The 19,110-nt window shown below is 33.5% G+C and overlaps 1 protein-coding gene across 1 annotated transcript in view; it reads right to left on the reverse strand.

Annotated features, from left to right (window-relative positions):
• The window catches only part of LOC102808001 (solute carrier family 12 member 2-like), a 46,969-nt gene extending 28,067 nt beyond the window's left edge, over positions 1–18,902 (reverse strand). The window contains exons 1-8 of the mRNA XM_085507086.1: positions 18,474–18,902; positions 15,106–15,216; positions 14,717–14,792; positions 11,134–11,229; positions 6,493–6,632; positions 3,338–3,448; positions 1,946–2,057; positions 1,557–1,684 (exon numbers count right to left, since the gene is read on the reverse strand). Coding sequence (XP_085363212.1) covers positions 1,557–1,684; positions 1,946–2,057; positions 3,338–3,448; positions 6,493–6,632; positions 11,134–11,229; positions 14,717–14,792; positions 15,106–15,216; positions 18,474–18,893 — 1,194 coding nt within the window. The 5' untranslated portion in view covers positions 18,894–18,902. The remainder of the gene's footprint in view (positions 1–1,556; positions 1,685–1,945; positions 2,058–3,337; positions 3,449–6,492; positions 6,633–11,133; positions 11,230–14,716; positions 14,793–15,105; positions 15,217–18,473) is intronic.
• Between the last annotated feature and the right edge of the window lie 208 nt (positions 18,903–19,110).

The raw sequence follows: 19,110 nt of genomic DNA on the forward strand, positions 1-19,110 counted from the left end.
TTATTATACATCTGTCACCGTTACGTCACAAGTTATAGTGTGCCGTAATTTTGCAGTATTTTATTGGATATTTTCATTGTATCGTATTAAGAAATGCAAATTCCAAATATGGAATGATTACGCGCGTAAGCGTCCTCTAATAATAAAAACAAACATGGCTGCCACCAGTGTCTGACCGGACTCCACACAAAGAAGTTTGCTGATTCTGTTCTAAACGTATTGGATTTCAGCATTCTCATGATGTATCCTTGGAAGGAAAAGATGTATAATAATAAGGTTATTATATCGATACCTCAAGGTAAGCACTCAGACAGTACGTTTTCGCATCGACCTCCGCCCTGCGTGGGTAGATACTCTCGCTGTACTGTCTTCGTGCATACTTTGAGGTATCCTCATAATAACCTCATATTATTAAACATCTATAACACTATACAATGTGTTCAAAAATGTTATGGACATGTTCAAATGTTTTCCTTATTTTGAAATTGTTCACTTCACATTGAAACACTCTCCTACAAGAATGCATCAACCTCAGATACGTGTTGGTTGATACAATCACCATACATACTGCATTTATGCATACTGTAAAAGGGGTAATTATTCACTGGGTTTTAATTTAGCTTATTTCGCTGACTGGAAAAATGCGCTAAATTAAAACACAGTGAATATGTAAAATTTAGCATAGAACACATTATCTAAATGACAAAACCGTGAATTTAAAACTCACTGAATATGCCTGAAATGGTAAATCAGTGAAATTTAAACCCAGTGAAAATTAGTCATTTTACAGTATTTTGCATTATTCTCATAACCACCTCGTAGCACCTCAATATCGAATACAGTATTTTGTACGTACTGACTGACTGTTGGAAAGCTTAATTGTCATGCACAAGTGCCATCAGTTCGTAATTCTTTGTAACAAAACACTACTTACAGACAGTAATTATGACCAGGCTATATGAAAGGTGACAAAATTTGTCTGCCATTTAAAGGCTTACATTTGCAACACTGTAAAATACCGGTATTTTATTTTAGCTGAAATTAATTTTCATCGAAAAGACTTTTTTGGTGTTTTGTATGGAATTTATTTTCACTGATTTTTGACAAGTTGAATGTAAAATATAGAAAAAAATTCGCTGGAATTTATTTTCACTGAATCATTCCTTCAGTGAAAATCAAGTATTCTACAGTACTCTTATACGTAAGACCTACATTACTTTAACCTTTTCCGCACTTTGTTTTTATATTCTTCAATATTTCTATAAATGAACCATAATTTTGGAGCCAACAAACAAAATTTGAGTCAATTTTCAGTTTTTACAAAAAAAAAATTGTCTATTTTTGTCATGCAGACTATAAATGGGACTATTTTGTGAATCTCTGATGAAAACAGGGAACTGGTGGTGAAAAGGTTAACAACTAGAATACTGCATTTTAAACTTTAAAATTTAATAACATATTGAACATTTATCATACATGTTAATGGCACAAAGCACAGCCAGATGTGGCAGATGTCTAATTGTACACAAATACAAGAAAAAAATTGAACAACTCACAGCTAAATCCCCAGATATGTTAGCACCAGCTAAAATACCAGTGGCTGCTGGGAAAAATATAGCAAACACTGAGAAGAACTGATTCCCTTCTGTAAATGACGGCCCAACATTCTCTACAAAAATAGTACCTGTCAATAAAAACATACAATAATTATATGACATCATTTGTCCAGAAGATAAGACAAGCTGATAGTATTGCTCCTATAATTTTTTTGATGAATAATTGAATAAATGGTTGTCTCATTATCCTATCTTTACTCCCTGTGAATGAATGAATAAATACAATGTCCACGTACTTGTAAAGTTTGTCTTAGCTAGAACATAGACAAGACATGTTATTAGTTATTAATTTTTGTTAATCGCATTAAAGAATCATTATTATTACCTACCTTTGTATCCAAGGAAACCCTGAGATAATTCATCTGCAGTCGGAGGTAAAAATGTTCCAACAGCAAAATCAATGATGGCAACGATGAGAATAAATAAAAGCACCAACTGAGCCTGCAATAAAAAGGTTTGTGTATTTATAACATTTGAATAAAGATACTTTAGAATCCATTTTTCTACTAAACATGTGGTGACACAGCTACAGAAGTCTGAACCAAACTATGTCAATCGAAAGTGTTAAAATATCGCTGCAGGAAAATTGCACCATCAATGATATGCACATTCACAGTCTCTTTTTTTTCAAATAAAAAAACAAACATCCTGGACTGGCGTGCATGCCAACCAAAAACAGATCTGAATTTCCAAATGATATAAAAAGATGACTGACTCTTTCACACAGTATATTTAATCAAAGAAAACCATATAAAATATTGAAAGCAAATTTTCTGACTATTTACTAGTGGCTGGCAACAGCAAGATGTTGCTTGTCACAGTTTTGAGATGAGCTGTTGATACACTGTTGGTCAGAATGCTATTCAAATGATGCACATAGAAATCTGTGGAAAGAAGAATACTATGCATTTCCCCAATATTTTGTGCAAGCCAAGAAGTGTTTAATAACAATCTGTATAGTATAGTGATCTCTGTGGATCTGTGATCAAAATTAAAGCCAAAATTGGTAAATCTCTTCCATGTTGCGTTCACCATGAAGTCGCTGAGCTGTCATTAACATATTCAAATGAGCTATAGTAATTCGAACATGTTGGCACCATCCAGCATTTTGATTGGTTAATTAGCTACTTGACCTCTTGTGTGCATTCAAAAAAAATGGTGGATATCGTATCACATCGAGCATTTACATATGACTGAAATCACTCGCTTACGGTGAAACTAAGTTGAATTTTACAGTGATCATTTGCTACTAAGCAATGCATTCGTGTTTCTTTTTATTTGAAACTTCTTTTAGAATATACTTTGTTACAAACAAAATTAAAAAAATAAATGCATATCACATTAAATATACCAAGTATTTTTTTTTACTATGTGAAGAGTTTTTTTGATTGCTTATAATTTTTAAAAATTTCGTGACGCCTATTTTAGAACCAAATTAAGGCCTTTTGATCTTTCCTGATTAAAATCAGAGTGGAGCCTATTCAAGAGATTGTAAGGTGTATTGTTTTTTGTGTGCATGTGTTGTGGGAAAAAATGACCACGCCCATTTAGGGATTGTAATATATACGTAATATAAACTGCACCCCGAACTTGAGCTTTTGACCTCAATTTTTAAATTGATACATTGTAATATAAACTGTGGTTTATATTAGAACCTTTACGGTAGTACGTTGATGGGAAATTCTGAAAATATGGTACACATAATAAACATTTGTACTCACTCTAGCCTCCCAGGCCATTCCAACCAATGCAATGCCCAATATTAATATAACTGTGATCACTCCAATGATTCGTACATCGTTGACATCATCAACAATTTGGGCATCATACTCCTAAGATGAAAATGAAAAAAAAGAAGAATGCAAATAATACAATATCATGCAATACTAGCATTCTGACATTCTGTAAATTACATTTTATCACTTTTATTAGGTATCACTTTTATTTTACCAACAACCAAAATTTTAAATATAAGATACCTAATTTTGGATATTGGCAAGCTTCTGACCCAGATATCTTGTGATATCTGTTGCATTTGATATATCACTGTTGTTCTATTAGAAGGTAATCTCTAATAGAAGTGCAAGTAAACCAAATGCTGAATTATTTTAACATCATGGTCACACCTCTGTCATTTACATTAGTTCATATGCTAATAGAGCTACCATACTAGTCCATCTCAGCACCCATGCTTGTCTAAACATCCCCACTACCGCACTTTCTATTTTCGGGTTCACATTCGGCTAATCCGCCACCCTTCCAAAATGGTCCAAATTTGATTGTATAGTCTTTGAGCATTGCTTGACTTTTCTGAATACATGTACCAGTAATTAAATTTATACAATAACAGCATGGATATTGACAGCCATTAATATAATGTGAATGCATAGACCACAGTATCGTACAGAAACTACGCCTCGACAATGACCTGACGGATCATACTGCAACATTGATAATTCACTTCTATATTGCATTACAAGAATGTCTTCGCAGAGTATTGCATTGGTACAGCACTGCATTCTGATTGGTTAATAACAAACTTGAGCTATCAGGTCAAAAAGCCGCAGTTGCAGGTCATATTATGCGAAAAAACATCATGGCGGAAACTGCATTGTCTTGAGAGTTTCCACATAATTAAAAACATTTAACGAAAATAATGAATAATCTCTTGACTTTGACGATTATCCCACTGACTTGTACACCATAAATTCTGATGGTATGTAAATAATATTGTAACAAGTCATTGTCAATGACACGTCCTCGTTCCGTTCATATTTGAGTGACATATACATTCAAAGCAGATCATGACCGAAATGCACCTGCATATGTACAACACATTGTGCTAAATCTGAACAAAATCCATCCATGCATGACTGAGATCCGGTTCTGGAATTGTGAAAATACGTGATTTTGATGCATTTTCGGCCTTAAAATGGCCATCATTCCGCTATTGTTAAGCAGATCATGAAACAAATGCACATATCTATTTGTGACATGATGTACCATGTGTGTGTGAAGTTTGAACTTGATCAATCCAGACATGTCTTGGATACGGATCCAGAACTGAATTCTTTAACAAAATGGCCGCCAGTCGGCCATTTCGAACTTGATCCGAAAAAAAAAAGACGTGCATCAAGGTCCTATTATGTTTAATGTATGTACCAAATTTGAACAAAATCCATCCATGCATAACTGAGATACGGGTCCGGAATGGTGAAAATGTGCGATTTCAATGCATTTTCGGCCTTAAAGCGGCCCCCATTTGGCTATCATTAATGAGATCATGAAACAAATGCACATACATATTTGTGACATGAGGTACCTTGTGTGTGTGAAGTTTGAACTTGATCAATCCAGACATGTCTCGGATACGGATCCAGAACTGAATTCTTTAAAACAAAATGGCCGCCAGTCGGCTATTTCGAACTTGATCCGGAAAGAAAAATGACGTGCATCAAGGTCCTATTATGTTTAATGTATGTACCAAATTTGAATGAAATCCGTCCATGCATAACTGAGATCCGGGTCCGGAATGGTGAAAATGTGCTATTTCAATGCATTTTCGGCCTTAAAGCGGCCGCCATTTGGCTATCGTTAATGAGATCATGAAACAAATGCACATACATATTTGTGACATGATGTACCTTGTGTGTGTGAAGTTTGAACTCAATCAATCCAAGCATGTCTCAGATACGGATCCAGAACTGAATTCTTTAAAACAAAATGGCCGCCAGTCGGCCATTTCGAACCCGATCCAAAAAAAAAAATGACGTGCATCAAGGTCCTATTATGTTTAATGTATGTACCAAATTTGAACAAAATCCGTCCATGCATAACTGAGATCCGGGTCCGGAATGGTGAAAATGTGCGATTTTGATGCATTTTCGGCCTTAAAATGGCCGCTATTCGGCTATCGTTAATCGGATCATGAAAAAAATGCATGTGCATATGTCCCATATAATGTGTGATGTATGAGTGAAGTTTGAACTTAATCAGTCCATGCATGTTCGAGATACAGGTGATCACGGACGCACGGACGCACGAACGCACACAGGGCAAAACATAAGTCCCCGTTTTCGGACTGCGTCCGAACGGGGACTAATAAAACATGCATATTTTTTGTGATCATTTCTGTTTCGTCATTGTTGTGAAAATCAATGATGATGCAACTCATTTCGCAATTTTACTTCCACCAAAAAAGAAATACTATTCCAAAGATCTGGCACTTGGTGAATAGTCAACAAAAATGCCCCCCCCCCTAAAAACCATGATTCTGTGAGCCCTGGGCGTTAAGTTGGACAAGTATGGTAATACAGTATATTACAGTAAATTTATGACAGCGTTCCAATAAAATATATGATACAGGCTTAATATAGATAGTTGGATTTCTACAGCTAACTGGTTAGGATTACAAAATATAAAACATAAAGCAACACATACAGTGTAAAGCACAAGTATCTACAAGCCTAAGTATTAAATGAAGCAGCTTAATACATAATGAGACACAAATCACAAATTAGAAAATATCACTTTTTACCAAAAATTACCCAAATATTCATCAAAATTAGAGAATTAAAGATATCATCACAAAATGAACAAATCTGAGAGAGGTCCACATGTAGTATTTATATATGTAATATCAAAGCAATCGGACTTGCGGTTTTTAACAAGAAGTCAAAAATATCACTTTTCACCAAAAATGACAAAAATATTCACCGAGTATCTACAAGCCTAAGTATTGCATGAAGCATGGTGAGACACAAATCACAAATTTCCCAGGAAGTTTGCTTGATGCATGACAGCTTTACTGTAGCTTTGCAGTACACTTTAATCAATATGATGAAAATAACTTGTTGGCAAATCGAATAATGCTCACCTTCAATAGATCTTTCACAGTCTCAGCAAAGCCAACAACATACATTGCTATAGCAACAGCATTTGCCATTGAAAATATTAAACCGATAGCACCACCAAATTCTGGTCCTAAACTTCTAGATATCATGTAATAAGCACCACCTAGCAAGAGAATAAAAACAGTGATTATTTAAAACCTGTCTGGTTGTAGTCTTGAAAATTTACATTCCCCGGTATATACAATTGCATTAATTATCAAAGCCAACAATTTTTCTAAATTTTATACATTATTGCACTTTTTTTTTTATCAATTGCTGACCAAATGCCTACAGGGGTGAAATGAAATGTTTAAATAAATTTGACTTATTATTGGGATTTTAATTAAATATTTTTTAACAAAGTTACTGCGATTTTAATGTAACTGCATGTCTCGAATCATTGTTAACACTTGCAAAAATGTTTAGGGTAACTGCATTTCTCAAATTATTGTAACACTTATGTGCAAAGAATGTTCAGGAAAATAGGATTATGTAATTTTCCAATGCTTATCAATGTTTCTTTGAGAAAAAAAGTGTAATTCAAAATCTACATGTAGGTACCTTTATTAATACATTTAAATCTTATACTAGTGGTTTATTCTATATTGCACATATATGAAAAATTATTTAATATATTAGACCACCATTCTAGTCTTGAAAACTTAGAGACGTGTAGTTTTATGTTTATTGGTGTTTGCAATGTGATATGAATTGATGGTAGAAATGAACTGCAGGGAATATACTGTAAAGGGGGTAATTATTCACTGGGTTTTAATTTAGCTTATTTCGCTGACTGGAAAAATGCGCTAAATTAAAACACAGTGAATATGTAAAATTTAGCATAAAACACATTATCTAAATGACGAAACAGTGAATTTAAAACCCACTGAATATGCCTGAAATGGTAAATCAGTGAAATTTAGACCCAGTGAAAATTAGTCATTTTACAGTATATGAAACATCAAAATGCACAAACATTGGTATTTCATAAATTTATGCTTCCTGTAGTAAACGGCAAGTCCTTAAGGCTTTTCATACCATCAAATACATGTCACACAATAATCCCAAAACACACAACCATCTCTACATGTAATTCTTTCTGGATCTGAGGGCATTCATGAAACTTTGCTATGGCCTTGATACTATGTGATAATAAGGCTTCATGAATGTTCTCAGAGGAGAACTTTATTAAAAGCACTGGTCATGAATTGTTAATAACATGTTCCATGTCAATTACCGATGTTAAGTTTACAAATATTAATGAGTACAAATCACCCGTTAATGTACAATCTTGTAGTTTTATTCACTGCATCTACCAGTAATCCCACCCACCAACCAAAGAAAGCTTAGAAAGAACTCCCATGTGCTGAGAGTATTGGAGACACATTAAATATAATTTGAAATTACTTAGCTGAAAACTAATTATGCAAATCAGAAAATAACATGAACAGATTTGATTGTAAAACTAATGAGGTCTGCGCAATGTAACAAAAACTCTATGTACCAAGTTTAATTGAAATGTGATTAGAACCAAAAAATTATGAATTATTATGCTAATTAGGGAAATAATATGAACAGAGTTTTACCCCAAACTAATTAGGTTTGTACATTGTCCTAGAGCATCTTTGAACTAAGTTTCATTAAAATGGAAATTAGTACTTTAGATATCAGTGTGAAAGCTTAAAATTGGTTAATTATGCAAATTGGGTAATTAATATGTACAGATTTTAACCCAAAATTATCCAGGTCTGTCTATTGTCCTACAGCATCCATGTATAAACATTCATTGATATGTGATGATTAGTACCTGAGATATCAGTGTGAAAGTTGGAAATTGGTTAATTATGCAAATTAGGTGATTAATATGCACAAATATTCACCAAAAACTAATTGGGTCTCTGCATAATTCTAGATTCATTGAAATGTGATGATTAGTACTTTAGATATCAGTAAAAAAGCTGAAAATTAATTATGCAAATTAGGTAATTAATATGCACAATTATTTACCCTGAAACTAATCAGGTCTCTGCATAGTCCTAAAGGATCTATGTACCACGTTTCATTGAAATGCGATGATTAGTACTGGAGATACCCGTGGAAAAGCTGAAAATTAACTAATTATGCAAATTAGGTGATTAATATGCACAAATATTTATCCAAAACAATCAATCTCTGCATAGTCCTTGAGTATGTAAGTAACCAAGTTTCATTGAAATGTAATGCTCACTACTTATATCAAAAGCTGAAAATTAATTAATTATGCAAATTAGGTAATTATATGTACTGATATTACCATAAAAACTATCAGGTCTGTGCAGTGTCATATGACATCTATGTACCAAGTTTCATTGAAATGTGATGATTAATACTTGAGATATCAGTGGAAAAACCGAAAATTGACTAATCATTATGCAAATTAGGTAATTAGTATCCACGGATTATTACCAAAAACTAATCAAAACCTAGCATTAGTTCAGAGCATCTATGTACCAAGTTTCATCAAAATCCAATGAGTGTTTGTTTAGATATCAGTGGAACAGTCATGGAACCACTAAAAAATAGCTAATTATCATGCAAATTAGGTAATTAATATGCACAGATTTTTACCAAAAACTAATCAAATCTGCGCATATGTACAGAGCATCTATGTACCAAGTTTCATCAAAATCCAATGAGTGGTTCTTTAGATATCAGTGGAACAGTCATAGAACAGCTAAAAATTAGCTACTGTAAAATGACTAATTTTCACTGGGTTTAAATTTCACTGATTTACCATTTCAGGCATATTCAGTGGGTTTTAAATTCACGGTTTCGTCATTTAGATTATGTGTTCTATGCTAAATTTTACATATTCACTGGGTTTTAATTGAGCGCATTTTCCAGTCAGCGAAATAAGCTAAATTAAAACCCAGTGAATAATTACCCCCTTTACAGTAATTATCATGCAAATTAGGTAATTAACGAGCATGGATTTTTACCAAAACCTGATCAAATCTGCGCATTGGCCCAGAGCATCTATGCACCAAGTTTCATCAAAAACCGATGTATGGTTCTTGAAATAGCAGTGGAACAGTCGGACACACGGACACACATACATACACACACACACACACACACACACACACACACACACACACACACACACACACACACAGACACACTAACTGCAAAGACTCCCATTTTGTGCTTCGCACATGGGAGTCAAAAACTTGATAAGACTCCTGTTTCTGCACACCACCGAGTGGCTAACTTTTATTAATATTTATATGCAACTGTTTATGTTTTGTCATACACATGTACTTTTTTTTTTTCGCAAGCGAATTTTTTTTATATCTAATTAGAAGGGAATTTTGTGTTTTGTTTCGCTTTTTTTTTTTGGAAGATTTTTATTTTCTTGCATTACTTTTCTATCGGTTTAAAATTAATTAATTAGTTGTCATTAATTACTGCTTCCACATATTTAAATACTGTGAACAATTTGATGAATTGAGGATTCATACACTGTATGGATGAGATTTCACTGTCATCAAACAACATTTACGAGGTTGCTCCCTCATGACCTTGTCTCCCCTAGATGAAAATGGAATTCACAACATTGTGTCTTGTAGAAACTATTCAATCAGATAACACTAACCATCAATAGATAAATGTCAGGAAAAAGTACATTTAAAATATGTTAGTGACAAAGTGGGACAGTGCAGCAATACAGTACAGTCTATTTATGACACGGTTGATTTAATTTTAATATAAATTTTTGATGAATAAATTCATAACATCTGTTTATGGATACTAAAGATAGATAAAATTCACACTAGGGTAAATGTACATGTCAATAATGTTATGTCAATCTAGATACGAGTTACTAATTATAATATTTGTTGACCTGAAAGACATTTTTTAATTTATTTATTGCGAAGGAGACAACTACATTTCAGTTATCTCTTACAAGACTATAAGATTAGGCCAGATTTTTATTATCCCTTGTTTCGCGAACCCGCCGAATGAACAGAAGCCGAAAATGAAATAAAAATTAAACTTTATTTCAGCGTAATTTCTCGCGCTCGCCGACTTGTAAGTGCAAACAATTGCAAAAAAAAATTATTTTTATCTTCATTATTTTTACGCCCGCCGCATAACAAACCCAAGTTGCATTTTCGTGGGAGTATCATGATCAAAGTACCGAAGTCTCGCGCAGATGAGAAACAAGATTATACATGGAATAAAATGTTATTTAATTTCTTCTCTCCGATCAATGATCTCACTTACAATCCTTTGAGAATCACACAAATCTAATGGAAAAAAAGAATTAATTTCATTTTTTTCCCGCCCTCCTCAAAAAAATTGCCTTATAAAAACTCAAGAAACAAGGAATAAAAAAAGTCTGGCCTTATCATCTCAACATTTCAAAAATTCACTATCTTTTTTTTACACTAAGCAATAGTAATGAAATCACCAACCCACACACATGATTCACTGAAAAACACTTGAAATAGCTACACCATTTTAGCAGTTTTGCACTAATTAGCAGCATCTCAATTTAGTAAAAGTATCGATACCAGAATTTTTTTGCTGAATTAGCAAAAATACATATTAGCTAAAAAGACAAAATAGTATTAGTGGTTTACCTCCTTTGACTTCTCCATTAGTACATATGGCAGACATGGACAGCGTAGTTAACACGGTGACAACAGCAGATAACAGAATAATTAGAACAGATAAAACTGTAAAAAGAAAATGTGATGAAATGAATGATTTGTAATAATTATCAGGGGACAACAATTATTACAATCATGTTAGTGTGAAATGTCCAGTATGCAAACATTTGTATCATGTGTAACAAACATAACATTTTTTTATTACTTGTCAACCAATAAAAACTAAGGATGCAATAAATATTATTATTATTATTATTATTATTATTATTATTATTATTATTATTATTATTATTACGGGTATGCTTGTGGTCATTGATTACAAGGGACACACTGCCTAGAGATTATGCAGCCTTATTATATTATATTTAGGAGAGAGGGTATTTAAACAAACTGAAAAAGCTGGTGATGAATCAAAGATGAATTGTGCTTTTGATCATCAATGCCACTTCACAATTTTTTTCCCTTTTCCACAGTTTTAACATACATGTAGTACTGTAAATCACTTATTTGGCAAAATAAATATTTGTGAATTTCATGAAATGTTTTAGCAGTGAACGTTCCTATGGGGTTCTGAGACACAATGTGTCAGTGACATTTGTGCCTTCACGAATGTCCTAAAATCCTAAAAATGTGAAAATTACTAGCAGCAAAAATTCATACAGTACTTTGCAGGTGAGCTAGTCTTAAGTTATGATGCAGACACTTATCATGGACATTCTTATTTTAAAGTTGATGTTAAAGTAATGTATTGGTATTGCATTTTTGGTGCATTTATTTGTTGATGTTCTACAATGTGGAACTGAAATTATTCTTAGCTTTACTATTTGACATGTATACTAATGGTACTTGAAGTATTTTCCCCAAAAACAATCTATATACAAACCATTACATTTTTATGAATACCAAATTATAAACAAAACAATAAACAACAATTATCAATATTATTTTGCAGATTAACTAAATTTAGACAATTGTTAATTAATTAAAATGATGATAGAGAATTGTTTTTGATTTCCTACATTCCTTCATCAGAGTGAGGTCGATTTTTAGTTCTTGCATCAGCAACATTTGCATCACATTGAAAGTAACTTCTATTTGTTGTGTCTGTTTTCTAAATTTGCCATGAATAGACCATTTTCAGTTCACTGCGAGAATCACGCGTTATGCATGAAATCGAACGTAAAAACAGGACAAACAAAGGTCATAGCATCGTAGTGGCGTCAAACATCGCGTGGGATTCGACAAACCCGAAAGTATTTTGGAGAATATTTCCATGCTTAATAATGTCCTGTACACATTTGATAATAGACAATTTCGATGAGGTCAGAGTATTCGAAAGCAATATTTCTCTGTCGAAGAAACACATTGTTCAGTTCATGTACAAAATACATTTAAAAAAAAAAACTATTCAATGTACACATCCCACTTGTATGAGCAAGAGTGTCTAGACATATATGTACCCACAACCAACGAGAGCATGTCTACATCTCCTCCTTCGAGATTAAAAAAAGATAAATACTAATCTTATTATTAAAGGGCAAACAAAATGTGAGGTTCCGAATAGCAGAACGATTTAAACAGCCAAATGTCCTGAGTGTTGCAACCAGAAACAATGACATCCCTAAAATTGATAGCTTTGAACATATATTGTGTGCATGATTATTTGCTGTCTAATTGATGTCTAACTGTGGGCACACATGTCAGAATTAAACTCTGTATACATACGTAATATTAAAGCAAATGTTTGCCTAAAGTGCACATTACCCTTCATCAACCAGACAGTTCAGCAAGTTATTGCTTTGTGTTTTAATTAGATATACTGTACTGCTCATGTTGGTGAGATTACAGCCATTAGGCCAAGAATAACAGTCATTATATTAAATGTCTGCACTGATGTATTACTGTAAAACACTTTATTTTCACTTGGAATTAATTCTCGCTCTTCTCGCTAAAGAAATAATTCAGTGAAAATAAATTCCAGCAAATATAACTTTTTTTCCTATATTTTACATTCAACTCGTCAAAACAAAAATCAGTGAAAATAAATTCCATACAAAACACCCAAAAATATATTTTCATCAAAAATGAATTCCAGCTAAAATAAAGTATTTTACAGTATGCACTAAATGTATAGGTCACAGAAATTTACAGCAGGAAATGACATAAAATATTCAACACTTTCAGGAGAACAAAATATTAAAATATATCATTGAAAATATTAAAAATACATTATGGGTATTAATTAAATACATGCTTAGTGTGAGTTCTATTGACAGAGATTGGAATGTACGCATTTATCACAGTCACCAGGAAGTCTAGTGCCTTAGATAATTGCCAAGTTGGGGACTTTAAGGTTATTTTGTTCTGTATTGCTTTGGCTAGACAATTCAGAACTAGACACATGATAAAACAAATGTATAGTGCAGCTACTTTCATTGAAATAGAAATTGCAAATAATGTTCATTTAATAACTTTATCATTTATTTCTGTGTATGTGTGTGACGTGTCACATGACATGCAGTTCTATTATTACATAGTCGGATTAGAATCTGGTGTTCGTAGTGATGTAAGATTTGATAAGTGTATTTTTTTAAATGTGTATATTTTACTTTGTTTTTTTATTACATACATTACTTTAAAAAAAAAGATTAGCAAACAAAGAATTAAAGTGAGAACAAAATATGAAAACTAAATAATTAAATACATATTTAATCAAAGAAGGCATAGAAAAAATTTCTGTGTGCTTAGAATATTGGAGGCATATTAAATATTAGACTTTCAAACAAGATTTGTCTGTTATTTGAGATGCACAACATAAAAACAATGTGATCCACTGTACTGAAGTTTATAATACTGAAATATCAGAAATTGGCTAATAATAATTTGATGATCAATATGCATGGTTTTCAACATTAAACTAATCACCTCTGTGAATTACCCGAGAGCATCTATGTAAAAATTTCAATAAAATATTATATATTATGCAAATTAAGTTATTAGTATGCTTGAATTTCAATCCAAAACTAATCAGGTCTGTGCATTGTCCCGGGAACATATTTCTTCGAACAGAATGTGCGAAAATGGAAATAAAAAACAGAAATATAAGAAAAACTCATAGGTGTAATTAGCTTTGTTTCTTATCTACAAGTAAACATGCCAAGTATCCAAATTTACTAAGTGGTTGAATTGCTAGAGGAGAACAACAAATTATTTTTTACAAAAATTAGGTGGTTCAAATAATAGATGGATTATTTATGGTGTACACTGTAGTACTATTTTCACATGACTTGAAGGCATCTCAGAAAGTGAGGCAGCCAAGTTGTTAGAACACATATATATTTATTTTCCCGTAAGACAGCAGTATACTATCACCTAAACTGTACTGCATGTGGTGGCTATCATTAAACATAGATAATAAATGCTTTCCATAGAAGGCTGGCATGCTGAACATCAATATCCAGGATAAAACTTGTATTGATATTTCTATAAATATGTACAAAAATGAAAGAGACTTTTTCTCGCAGCATATTTCAACCATACCATATGAACTTACCAATTCCAGCCTGTCCCACAACCCAGGACAAACGTAAAAACAACATAACACCCCATATATTCAGAAGACATCGTACCTACAAACATTAAAAAGAAAAATCTATGACTTACAACTTTAAAAACTTTTTCATAATAAAAACATCATCTTAAGAGACAGTTTTAAAAGCTTGTATTTGTATGAAATGGGGAATGTGAGTGAAAATTCAAAATTAAATTTTAAAAAATGTTTCCACCATTTTTTAGATTTCAGGCATCTTGTCTCAATTTAAAACACAAATTTTGAATATCAGTCTGTCATTTAGTAATTATTTAATATGCGCATGTGCATGTATGACAATATAGAATTTCTTAACAGCACATAAAAAAGGACTTTCAAGAAAAAGTACTCACTAAAACTCCTTTTATCCACCCAAACCTAAGCGGTGATGATACAACCTGGGGTGTCTGTAAATCTGTCTCAGGAATGGTGACTCCATCTTTCAATGCTAATCCATTAGGTTCCTAAAACAAGACAAATTTAATCACTTTGATTTTGGCAGTAGGTGAAATAAAAGACAATAGAAGACTGGAAACAATGAATAACTATGAACTTTGCAATAACCATGACCAACATTTCACAAAATGTATTCCAAGGTCTAGAAACAAATAATAATTGACTGTCACGTGTAGTGTTGTAATTGTGCCATGGGTGATGAGTTCTAATCCTACATAGGTGAGTGTGCCACAGGTTTAATTAATGAAGAGCCAAAGTCATTGTACGTACATGTATATCTGAATGTACTTGTGTTGGTCTGGGCCTAGTATACTCAAAAACAAATTTCATTCCATTTTAATTAAATCAATTGTGTAATATGATGTGATCTTGTATTAATCATGGATTTAGAATCAGTTCTCTCAGTTAATGCGAAAGTAAACTGCCTATCATAACCTAATAAAAATGTATCCATAACTAATTTATATCTCACCAGTTCAGTATCATAAATTGGGTTCAGTATTCTAATTGAATTGCTCAATTAAATGATACCATTTTGCATTCATTTAAAAAAAATTTGTTTCACACTGAAATATGAATACTATATTTGTATACATCTTACACATTTATCAATATTTGTCTACAATTGGCTAATTTTGAATCCCATGAATACAATATTGAATACTTTTTAAATGGTATGTTCAGAATTATTCATTTTGTGAGTTCTATTTGGCATTCAAAATGATAAAATTACAGACATTAATGATCACAGCTGGTGTCAACAGTTCAATAGACAACTTAGCTTTCTCCTATTACAATTATTAATGCATGCTGTTGTTAAAGGAAGTTGCTTAGCAACAAACAATCATAGATATATATTTGTTAGTCTATCTTAAGGGATAAAAAAAGTGGAAAACACTAGTGATATCATTCAACCCCAGTGACATTATTCATCCCAAGTGACATTATCCCACCCCAATGACATCATTCAACCCAGAGATAACACCCAACCCCAGTGACATTATTCAACCCCGGGGATATTATTCAACCCCTGTGACATCATTTAACCTCAGTGACATCATTCAACCCCAGTGATATCATTCAATACCAGTACAGCATTCAACCCCACTGATATTATGCTATCCTAATGACATTATTCAACCCCAGTGATAGCATTCAACCTCAGTGACATCATTCAATCTCAGTGACATCATTCAACCTCAGTGACATCATTCAACCTCAGTGATATCATTCAACCTCAGTGACATCATTCAACCTCAGTGACATCATTCAACCTCAGTGACATCATTCAACCTCAGTGACATCATTCAACCTCAGTGACATCATTCAACCTCAGTGACATCATTCAACCTCAGTGATATCATTCAATACCAGTACACTAACAGCATTCAACCCCACTGATATTATGCTATCCTAATGACATTATTCAACCTCAGTGACATCATTCAACCTCAGTGACATCATTCAACCTCAGTGACATCATTCAACCTCAGTGACATCATTCAACCTCAGTGATATTATTCAACCTCAGTCAGTGATATTATTCAACCTCAGTCAGTGATATCATTCAACCTCAGTCAGTGATATCATTCAACCTCAGTGATATCATTCAACCTCAGTGATATCATTCAACCTCAGTGACATCATTCAACCTCAATGACATCATTCAACCTCAGTAATATCATTCAACCTCAGTGATATCATTCAACCTCAGTGATATCATTCAACCTCAGTGATATTATTCAACCTCAGTCAGTGATATTATTCAACCTCAGTCAGTGATATCATTCAACCTCAGTGATATCATTCAACCTCAGTGATATCATTCAACCTCAGTGATATCATTCAACCTCAGTGATATCATTCAACCTCAGTGACATCATTCAACCTCAATGACATCATTCAACCTCAGTGATATCATTCAACCTCAGTGATATCATTCAACCTCAGTGATATTATTCAACCTCAGTCAGTGATATTATTCAACCTCAGTCAGTGATATTATTCAACCTCAGTCAGTGATATCATTCAACCTCAGTGATATCATTCAACCTCAGTGATATTATTCAACCTCAGTCAGTGATATTATTCAACCTCAGTCAGTGATATCATTCAACCTCAGTGATATCATTCAACCTCAGTGATATCATTCAACCTCAGTGATATCATTCAACCTCAGTGACATTATTCATCCCAAGTGACATTATCCCACCCCAATGACATCATTCAACCCCAGGGATAGCATTCAACTCAGAGATAACACCCAACCCTAGTTACATCATTCAACCCCAATGATATCAATCAAACTCAGTGACATTATTCAACCGCAGTGATATCATTCAATCCCAGGGAAATCATTCAACCTCAATGATATCATTTAACCCAGTGATAGAATTCAACCTCAGTGATATTATTCAACCCCAGTGATATCATTTAACCCAGTGATATCATTCAACCTCAGTGTTATTATTCAACCCCAGTGATATCATTCAATCCCAGGGATATCATTCAACCTGAGTGATATCATTTAACCCAGTGATATCATTCAATCCCAGTGATATCTAACCCCAGTGATACCATCCAATCCCAGTGATATCATTCAACCCCAATGATATCATTCAACCCCAGTGGTATCATTCAACTGCAGTGATGCAATTCAACCCCAGTGATATCATTTAAACCAATGATATTATTCACCGAAAGGGATAACTTTGCCAAGCATAAACAAATCATGGATATGTCACACCCTAAGATAAGAGGCGAACTAATGGTACATGTCCTCACCACAACTCAAGGATACGAGAAGTTAGCAAATAAAATGTGAACAATGCCCTGATTGATACCATACTACAAAGTACTATTATATTACCTGTACTGAAAACAACAAATTCTTTGTCATATTTTTGTAAATTTGGTACCATGGATGAAACAAGAATCTGATTCAATGGCACAATGGTTGTATTGTCTACCATGAAAATAGGTATAGATGCCAAAAAGTTGTTGCATATAGTATTTTGAACCAGAATACCTGTAACACAAACTGTGTTTGAATGAATATTATACAGTAAGAGCATTGATCTTCACTGGTATTTTACTGTAAACTATTTTGATGTTTTCATCACTGGATTTTAAGTTCACCGATTTTCCAGTGAAACAATGAGTTCTGTTGTAATTGTAAACACGGTGAATAATATTGAATAACAGTCTCCCTTCTGTATCTCTGTCCCCTAGTTGTAATACCCCAGTGTAGATATAGTACCCTTACCTGTTTCTCTTCGTGTAGTTCTTGCAGTGTGGGCCGGCTTTTCACACCGTCTGCTGCTGACGTTGAAAAAATATTTCTATAATGACTTAAACTTGGTACTGCTTCATGAGTATTATGTCCAAATGTCCTCATGTGAATCGAATCTTCCAGATTCCAGTTTCGCGGCGAAGCCGGCGTTCTCGGCGAGCCGGGATAGTCGTCATCACTTTCCGAAACGGACGTTTTCGATGTTCGGGGCAATGATTTGGCCAACTTTGCAAGCGGTTTGTCTCCTGGTTTCTCGCTGACGAACTCCACATGAAATCGTCCCAGCGGTTTTTTGTCGACAGAATTCTTTCTGGTGGAGGCAGGTGACAAATTTCGCTCAAATTCAGTTCCAATCTCGACAAGCGACACTAATCGTACCGCTTTTGTGTCCATGTCTGCCGCCATGTTGCAACGTCATTAGTGAGATGATTTCTGATTGGTCACTCTTACTTCTCACTGCAAGTAAAACGGACGCTATGCAAATTTTTTTTACTTAGTAGTACGAGTACTGAGTGCTTTCAATACACTCGCAAACGGTATTCCTCTTTCATAGTATACAAGTTACAAACAGTTTTCATTTTTCGACTAAAAAAGTGAGATTACGTCGTTT

This window comes from Saccoglossus kowalevskii, chromosome 13, assembly GCF_978046115.1.
Source record: "Saccoglossus kowalevskii chromosome 13, keSacKowa6.1, whole genome shotgun sequence".
Classification (NCBI taxonomy): domain Eukaryota; kingdom Metazoa; phylum Hemichordata; class Enteropneusta; family Harrimaniidae; genus Saccoglossus; species Saccoglossus kowalevskii.